The sequence below is a fragment of the Manacus vitellinus genome, unplaced genomic scaffold (assembly GCF_001715985.3).
Source record: "Manacus vitellinus isolate BGI_N305 unplaced genomic scaffold, ASM171598v3 ctg7180002433900_pilon, whole genome shotgun sequence".
In the NCBI taxonomy this organism is placed as follows: domain Eukaryota; kingdom Metazoa; phylum Chordata; class Aves; order Passeriformes; family Pipridae; genus Manacus; species Manacus vitellinus.
In genome coordinates, this window is record NW_021938530.1 from 34,780 (window position 1) to 43,880 (window position 9,101).

The 9,101-nt window shown below is 51.4% G+C and overlaps 1 protein-coding gene across 1 annotated transcript; it reads left to right on the top strand.

The window, feature by feature from the left end:
• The first annotated feature begins 519 nt into the window (after positions 1-519).
• LOC108643196 (olfactory receptor 14A16-like) lies at positions 520-1,612 on the top strand. The gene is made up of 2 exons (XM_018087540.3): positions 520-1,430; positions 1,546-1,612. Exons 1-2 carry the CDS (start codon positions 520-522, stop codon positions 1,610-1,612), a joined length of 978 nt encoding a protein of 325 aa, XP_017943029.3.
• Positions 1,613-9,101: the final 7,489 nt, after the last annotated feature.

Consider the following 9,101-nt stretch of genomic DNA (forward strand, 5'->3'; position numbering starts at 1 on the left):
AGCTGCTGGCAGGGACAGCTCCAGGCAGCAGAGCCCTGGGCAGGGAGTGGGGGGCAAGTGCCCCCAAGGCCTGGGTGAGGGGGTGTTCAGGCAACTCTGGGGGCCCTTCCCTGCAGCTCTGCTGGGCACTGTGTGCTGGGCCATAGAAATGAGGATTCCTGCAGTGGAAAAGAACCTTCCCCAGGTGTGATGGTAAAAATAGAAAACACAGGTACAATTATTCTAAGGTCAGACTAAGCTTCTGCTCTGCAGCCCCAGCTCTTCTGAACCATGGGTGTAGAGAGGGAACTTTTGTATTCAAGATGTGTTACAACTGACATTCCTTGTGTGTCTGAGAGCTCTACCAAAAAAGTTATATGTCACACCACAGCAGAGTAAAACAGACTCCTTGACAGTGAATTTGGTGACATTTGACACATTGATTTCTTTTAGAAATGAAGTGGCTTTTTCACAGAGGTCTGTCTCAACTGTTCCCTGTCCTTTCCTTTTTTTGATAGGACCTATGCTAAGAAATAACAAATGTCCAACAGCAGCTCCCCCACCCAGTTCCTCCTCCTGGCATTTGCAGACAGGCGGGAGCTGCAGCTCCTGCACTTCTGGCTCTTCCTGGCCATCTCCCTGGCTGCCCTCCTGGCCAACGGCCTCATCCTCAGCGCCGTAGCCTGTGACCACCACCTGCACACCCCCATGGGCTTCTTCCTGCTCAACCTCTCCCTCACAGACCTGGGCTGCATCTGCACCACTGTCCCCAAAGCCATGCACAATTCCCTCTGGGACACCACAACCATCTCCTACAAGGGATGTGCTGCACAGCTCTTTTTCTTTTATTTCTTCATCTCAGCAGAGTATTTCCTCCTCACCATCATGTGCTACGACCGCTACGTTGCCATCTGCAAACCCCTGCACTACGGGACCCTCCTGGGCAGCAGAACTTGTGCCCACATGGCAGCAGCTGCCTGGGCTGCTGGGTTTCTGCATACTCTGCTGCACACAGCCAATACATTTTCCCTGCCCCTGTGCCAGGGCAATGCCCTGGGCCAGTTCTTCTGTGAAATCCCTGCCATCCACAAGCTCTCCTGCTCACACTCAGGCTACCTCAGGGAAATTGGGCTCATTGTGTTTAGTGTCTGTTTAGAGTTCAGTTGTTTCATTTTCATTGTTTTCTCCTATGTGCAGATCTTCAGGGCTGTGCTGAGGATCCCCTGTGAGCAGGGACGGCACAAAGCCTTTTCCATGTGCCTCCCTCACCTGGCTGTGGTCTCCCTGTTTGTTAGCACTGGCATATTTTCTGACCTGAAGCCCCCCTCCATCTCCTCCCCATCCCTGGACCTGGTGGTGGCAGTTCTGTACTCAGTGGTGCCTCCAGCACTGAACCCCCTCATTTACAGCCTCAGGAACCAGGAGCTCAAGGATGCTGTGAGAAAAATGATGACTGGATGCTCTTCAAGAGCAATAACCTGCCTCTTTTCTTCTGCACAACACTCATTGTGTAACCATTTACTGGCCCAGCCTGCTTTCTAAATCTTTTGAGAGTGGTGGTGGGGGCCGTTTCCTACATTTTTCCTCGTTAAATGTTGTTAACACAGAAATTTATTCTTCATCTCATACCTAATTGACTCTCTAACTCTTTGTTTTGACCCACGATTGTGTACATGAGGGATCATTCTCTGTGTACATTTAAAGAAAATAAAAGTTTCTGCAGCAATTTCTTTGTCAAACATCTTGCCTTTGTTATTCTGTACATGAGGAATCACAATCTCTGAGTAGAATAAAGGACTTGAATTCTTTTTTCCAGATTCTCCCTCCAAGAACTTCCCTGAAGCTGGAGGGCAGTGCCTGTGTGCAGAGGAGGAGGGGTAAAGAGTCCTGGTACAGGAGCACTGCCAGGGAGCAGCAGCTCTTGGCCTTTTCAGAGATGCTCTTTTTCCACTGCCTCCCTCTCCTTTCTGCTCCTTGCCCAAGGCCTGAGTGCTCTGGCAGCTCAGTCACTGCTGTGTGTCAGTCCTGTGACCATGGGCTGTGACTCCTCTCTGTGCCCCAGGAGCTTCTGTGCCCTTCAGAGGGGCTGGGGCTGTGGGGGGAGTGCCCAGAGCTCTGCAGCACCCTGGGCTGGGCACTGCTGTGGGGCCAGACCAGACTGGGCTGCTCCACCCGTTGACCTCTATAATGAAATCATATCTAATTTTCTCCTACAGAACCATGAGAATGTGTGTTGTGTCCTGAGCACTAGACTGGACCTGTGGGACAATAGAAGAGGTTTTGGAGTCAGGGATATTGAGAAGGCTGGGCAGTGTCACTGGGAGACCTCTCCCAAACCCTTGGAAAGCCCAGAGCCATCCCAGAGCTTCCTGGGGCCTTGGCAAAGGCAGACATGGAACCAGTCTGCAAACAGGGCAGCAAGGAGGGTTGGGAGAGTTCCAGACTGCTCAGGCTCAGCAGGGAAGGGGATATGACAAGTCTTCCTGCAGCCATTCCCAGGTACGGGAAGGACAAGGCAGGGATTGCAGAACCCCTGTGGGAAGGAAAAGAAGGGTATGTTGTGTGCCCAGACTGTTTCAAGGCTCTTGACATTGTCTCCTGTGGTCTCCTTAGAGCCAGACTGGTGACAGCTGGACTGGACAAGTGAAACATGTGGTGAGTGGGAAGTTGAATGTCTGATGAGGGTCAAAAGTCATGGCACAAATTCCTCTTGGCAGCAATTCCCAGGTGACATCCATCAGGGACCAGCCCTTGACCATTCCTATGGAACACCTTTATTATGTCTCTGGGTGATGGGATGAAATGCACTTTCCACTCCTTTGTGGATGATGCCAAGTTGCAGCGAGTCTGTGAGAAACCTCGTCTAGTTAATGGGGACTTGGACAAAAAATGTGGTCAAGATGAGTGAGTTGGATAAACTGGTCTTGCCATCAGGTGCCCAGCAAGGCCCAAGACAATGAAGAAAAAACTCATGGGTCATAGGAAAAGCAATTCAAAAGGTGGGCAAAAAGACCAAACCCAACCAAACCAAAGTGAAACAAACACAGAATGACAGAATATGCTGAGGTGGAAGGGACCCACAAGGCTCATCCAGTCCAACCCACCTCTCCCATTGCCATCTGCCCCCACCCCAGCAGGCTCTGGAGCAAAGCACGGCTGAGGTCCAGCCCAGCTCTGCTCTGACAGAAAGAACCTGCAGTCAGGGACAGGAAGAGGACAAATTCTTGTTTGACCAGCCTGAGGAATAATGGGATCAATGACCTCCTGTATTCCTGGGCACTTGAATGACCCTGTGCATCAGGTTTGGTAGCAGGGAGGGGGCTGCAGGTTTCCCTTAGGGAAGAGGAGATCAGGAGCTGACTCTGTGTCAGAGAAAGCCAGTTTCAGGTGGCTCCAAAATGGACCAGCCAGTGCCCAAAGCTGAGCCAAAAAGCAATTCCAGAGGCACCTCTGTGATAACCCTTTGGAGAAAGGATAAAATCCAGGGTGCTGCAACCCAGAGAGGAGTGAGAGAAATGGGGGAGAAACAACCCTGCAGGCACCAAGGGGAGTGGAGAAGGAGTGAGGAGGAGCCTTGGTGGGCACCTGGCAGCCAAAAGCCAACCCCCAGCCCTGAGAGCCACAGCTCAGCCCAGCACAAAGCTCCTTTAGGTCTGGAGGTTCTTTGCAGCAGCTTTTTAGCAGAGCTGCCAGCTGGGCCATCAAAGGGGATGCTCAGCTGGGTCTGAAACCTGGGTGATCCTTGTCAGCCTTGGCTCTGTAGGAATGAACTACAGAATCCTAAATAGTTTGAATCAGATGGGACCTTTATAGGACATCAAGTCCAATCCCCCCACAATGAAAGTGTTCACGTTCAACTAGATCAGGTTGCTCAGAGCCCTTTCTAACCTGGCCTTGAATGTTTCCAAGGCTGGGGCATCTATGACCTCTCTGGGTGACCTGTGCCAGTGTTTCACCACCCTCTGTGCAAAAATATTCTTCCTTATATCTAGTTCCAATCTGCTCTTTTTTATTTGAAAACCATTATCACTTGTCTTATTACAACTAAGTCTGTGCCCATCCTTCTTATAGGTATGATCTCAGGAGCTCCTGAGAAACCTTGATCAAACCAGCTGAGCAATGAAGAGCCCCTGGACTAGACCAGGGTGTGGTGAAGTGTCCCTGGACTACCAGGGGTTGTGGGAAAGTGCCCCTGGACTGGACCAGCTGCTCCTGGACCATAAAGGTAGGAACAATCTGGAGTGGAACAGTTGGGGAACACAGGATAATCAGTTATCCCATGAAAACCTTGGAACATTTCCTGCCTGAATCACAGCCCTAATGGAACAGTTTGGCTACAATTCCCAAATATTTTGGAAACTCCAGTCATTCCTGACACCAGGATGGAAATTCAGCAGATAGCTGAAGCCAGTCACCTTTTGAGCCCACACCCAGCAGTGCTGAGGGAGGCCCTGGCAGCTCCCCAGCACCTCCCTCTCAGTGGGACACCTCTGGCAGCCTCTCCCAGCTCGGGAACCCTCCAGTTTCCAACACTCCAAAGACCCTCGCTGATGCCCAGGACAATTCTGATCCCCCTTCACAAACACTCCTCCAGCTGTGACCCTTGTCTGGTGGGAAACACAAAGGGATTTGGGGAAGTGTTTCCCTGACAACAAGGACACTTTTGGAGAGGACCTTTCCACAGCCCGCTCTTGATGTGTCCACACATCTCTGCCTGGGTGTGGGTGTGAATTGACTGTGGTGTGAATGTTGTTATTGTGAATCTGTAATTCAGCCACTGTTAAAATTGTGGCAAATGCTATTGAATCACTTGAAAACTGTTCAATTGGTCAATGATTAAGTGCTATTAAACTCTTTTGCACCCTGACCTTCTTGCAACCCAAGGCTCTGTGTAAATCATTCCCTTTCATAAAAATATATATTTTTTTCATGACTTTCACTTTAAAATCTTCCTCCTTAGATAAACTACAAAACAACTCCAATTTGTTGTTGTCGTCTTGAAGACAATTAAAGAAAGAAAAATAATTTGTTTTTCAGTGTTTTAATGGGTCCCACAGTGTGTTTGGAGCTGCATCAGCTGTCAGTCCAAGATGGGACATGTCAGAACTGGTGAGGCTGGGGGGTGAGGAGCAAGGTTGATCATCCAGGGTCAGTGTGGATCTCCTGAGGAGACACTCAGCATCAAGATCACTTGGAGAACACCTCTATCACCTCTCCTCTGAACTACAAAATATCCATCATTGAATTAAAACAAAAAAAGTACAAACTTCGAAGACTTGTTTTGAAATTACCTTGAAGACAATTAAAGGAAGACAAAGAGATCCTGAGGGATTTCTGGAATTTAATGAGCCCCACGGGGTGTTTGCAGCCCAGCCCATGATCCTGAGGTACTGAGAGAAGATTGAAGCAGCTGCTGAAGAAGTCAGAAGCCAAACTGCAAGTGCCTTGAAGCATTGCTGGGCCCCACTGAGGGCAGGCACTGCCAAAGCCTCCCCAGGGACTCCTTGGAGCAGCTCCTTGGAGGCCAGGAGTGCAGGCAGACAAAGCTCTGGGCAGGCCCCTGCAATGCTGAGCAAAGCCTGCCTTGGTTTTGTGGAGCACAAAGGCCAAGGCCTGAGCCCCAGGCCCTGGCCCAGCAGATCCTGTCCCTCCCGGCTGGCTCAGGGCTGTTTGGGGGGCACTGGGATGGGAGGGGGAGGAACAACAAAGGCCCAAAACTGGGCAACCCCTGCCAGGCTCCTGAGGGAGGGGCGAGGCAGAAACCAAGTGCAGAACCTGCCAGGCAAGTGTCTTGTGGTGGCCTGAGTGGCAGAGGCAGCTGCCAGAGGCAAGGGGACAAAGGCCTGGGTGCCTTTGGGCCTTGCAGCCCTGCCAGAGCCCTTGGCCATCTCTCCTGCAGGCTGTCCTGCCCTGGCCCTGCTGCTGCTCTGGCCTTGCAGGCTGCACACACCCCTCCTGCTTTCCCACCCCCTCCCAGCAGCATTTCTAGACCCTCCCTGATGTCTCTGCACCAGCTCTGGCTGTTGCCATGTGCACTTGGCCTTCTGAACTTGGATCCTGAGCCCCTGTGCCACAGGACATCCCTGCCAGAGCCCAGGCCCTTCTCCTGGGGGTCACTGCAGAGCTGAGCAGACCCAGGTCACCTCCCATTCCTCTGCCAACCCCCTGGGCCTGCTCCGGGCCCTCCAGGTCCTTGCCCTGCTCCCAAGGGCTGTGGGGGTGCTGAATGGTCAGGGCTTGGGGTTTAGAGCTCAGGGTGGGGATCAGGCCGAACTTTGGGAGGTTTGTTGTTCTGCTGGCAGTGTCTGGTTCATGATTAGGGGAAGAGGGTTTTGGGCTGGATCAGGATTAAAGCTTGGCTTTTCATATCAACAATCCAGGTTTGAGATTGGAGTGGTCATTAGAGGACAGATAAGAGTGTAGAGTTCTGGGTTTGGGCTTTTTCTGGCTTGGAATTAGAGCAGTGGATTCCTTTATTTGGAGGGGCAGCACTTTCAGGTAGTGTTGGGGTTTGAGGTTACAAAGTGCATAAAGGTCCATCAGGAGCGTTTGCACAGTGTTTCAGCACCCTTAGCATTACCTAAACCTTGTTTTACCGTATCAAAATCTTTTCTTTCTCTTGGCCAAGCCCCTCTTTCCTTCCCCAATTATCTTATCCCTTTTGTCCCAGTTCCTCCTAACCTCCTCAGAACTTTCATCAGGATGGGCTCAGCTTTGTGATAACACGGTGCAACCTCATGGAATCAAGGAGCCACTGTGAAACTGCAGAACCTCATGAAATTATGGGGCCATTGTGACACTGGGGAAAGCCATGGAATCAAGAGGCCACTGGGACACTCCAGGGTCCCCTGGAGCCAAAGGAACTCAGGGACAGTGGGCAACCTCCTGAAATAAAGGGGCCATTGTGACACTGCAGAAGCCCATGGAATCAGGAGGCTACTGTGGCACTGCAGGGGCTCTGGAAACAAAGAAACCCTGGGCCACAGTGGAATTTCATGGAATCAAGAGGCCATTGTGACACTGGGGAACCTCATGGAAGAACAGGAATCCAGGCACACTGTGGGACTTCATGGAGTCAAGGGGCACTTGTGACACTACAGGGCCTTATGGATCCAAAAGAACACAGGGAAACTGTGGAATCTCATGGAACCAAGGGACATGCGGTGCCTCATGTTAAAAAAGGAACCCTGAGACATTTTGAAAGCTCATGGAACAAAACGTCCATTGTGGTACTGCAGGGCCCCGTGGAAACAAAGCAACAGAGGAGCACTGAAATGTGGTGGAATCAAGGGGCCATTTTGACATGTGGGGCCTCATGGAAGAAAAGGAACCCTGAGACATTTTGGAAGCTCATGGAGCCAAGGGGCCATTCTGACCCTGAGGAACCTCATGGACTCAAGGGGCCACTGTGACACTGCAGGGCCTCATAGAACCAAAGGAACCCTGAGACATCTCAGAGCCTTTGGCTGTGCTGGACAAGCTGGGAGGCAGAGCCAGCTGATGGTGCTCCCTGCCACTGACCACCTCCCACAGACCCTCCTGTGTGGCCATGGAGGGGGCTCAGAGGGGCCCTGCCTTGTTCCAGAGCTGGGACATGGCTTTGGGGGCTGCTCTTGATTGATCTGTGGAAGTTCACTGAGGGCAAGAGAAGAGTCACTTGCAAGAGTTTTCCCTGTACCTGCTGGGTCCCCTGGGCTTGCAGAGCTCTGTTTGCCACTTCACAGCAAGATTTAGTACTTGATTTCTGGGTGACTCCACCCTGGGCAGGATTCTGCTCCAGGGCTCCATTCACTGCTGACTGGATGGGATGGGCTGTCCCTGCAGATCCTCTGTGCTCTCCTGCACTTCCTGAGTTCCTACAGACAAGTCCTCACCTGCCATCAGAGCCCTCACAAGCTGCAGAGCCCCAGGCAGGTGACTTGGAGATCATTTGTCACCTCCATTGGCCATTGGCCACCAACACAGAACATCTGAACCAGCCCTCAGTCCCTGCAGTCCCAGTGGGTCCCTGACCTCACTGCACTGTCTCCATGAGAAAAAAGCAAAGCAACAAGACTTTGGAGAGTCTAATCCTTGGACTTCTTCTCCATACCAGTGTTAGGAAAAGACCTCAGCCTTCAGGAAGTGCCTGGAGGGGAACCCCTTTGCTGCTGGAACTGCTGTTGTGGAGCCCAGCCCTGTCCCAGCAGTGCCCAGGGCCTGTCCCTGCCTGTGCTCACAGGCCTGACCCACAGCAGGACAGTGACTGAGCTGCCAGAGCACTCAGGCCTTGGGCACGGACAGGAAAGGAGAGGGTGGGAGTGCAAAGAGAGCAGCTCTGAACAGACCCAGTCCTGGTGCTCCCGGGCAGTGCTGGGGCTCTTTTCCCCTCCACATCTGCAAACATGGAAATGCCCTCCAGCTTCAGGGGAGGTCTTGGTAGAAGGATCAGGGGAAAAGCATTTGTGTCCTTTCTTCCACTCAGAGATTGTGATTCCTCATGTACAGAATAACATAGGCAGGATGTTTGACAAATACCTTGCTGCACAAACTTTTATTTTGTTTAAACGCACACAAAGCATGATTTCTGATTTCTACATTTTGTGGGTGAAAAAAAGGAGGTAGAGAGTGAATTATATATGGGATGAAGAATAAAATTTCAGTGTTAATGACATGAACAGAGGGAAAAAACAGGAAAGCCCTCCCACCCCAAAAACTATCAAAAGCTTTAGAAGGCAGGCTGGGCGCAAAATGTGTTATACAATGAGTGTTCTGCAGGAGAAAAGAGGCAGTTTATTGCTTCTTAAAAAAATATCCAGTCGTCATTTTCCTTATGGCATCCTTGAGCTCCTGGTTCCTCAGGCTATAGATGAGGGGGTTTACTGCTGGAGGCACCACCATGTACAGAACTGCCACCATCAGGTCCAGGGACAGGGAGGAGATGGAGGGGGGCTTCAGGTGGGCAAACGTGGCAGTGCTGAGGTACAGAGAGACCACAGCCAAGTGAGGGAGGCACGTGGAAAAGGCTTTGTGCCGTCCCTGCTGAGAGGGGATCCTCAGTACAGCCCTGAAGATCTGCACATAGGAGAAAACAATGAAAACAAACCAGCCAAGTTCTAAAGAGAGAGTAAAAAACATAAGTC

Coding starts and splice junctions, on each gene's coding strand:
- LOC108643196 (XM_018087540.3), top strand. CDS start 520: ATGTCCAACAGCAGCTCCCCCACCCAGTTCCTCCTCCTGGCATTTGCA. Junction 1,431..1,545: donor GATGCTGTGAGAAAAATGAT/GACTGGATGCTC, acceptor TGGTGGTGGGGG/CCGTTTCCTACATTTTTCCT.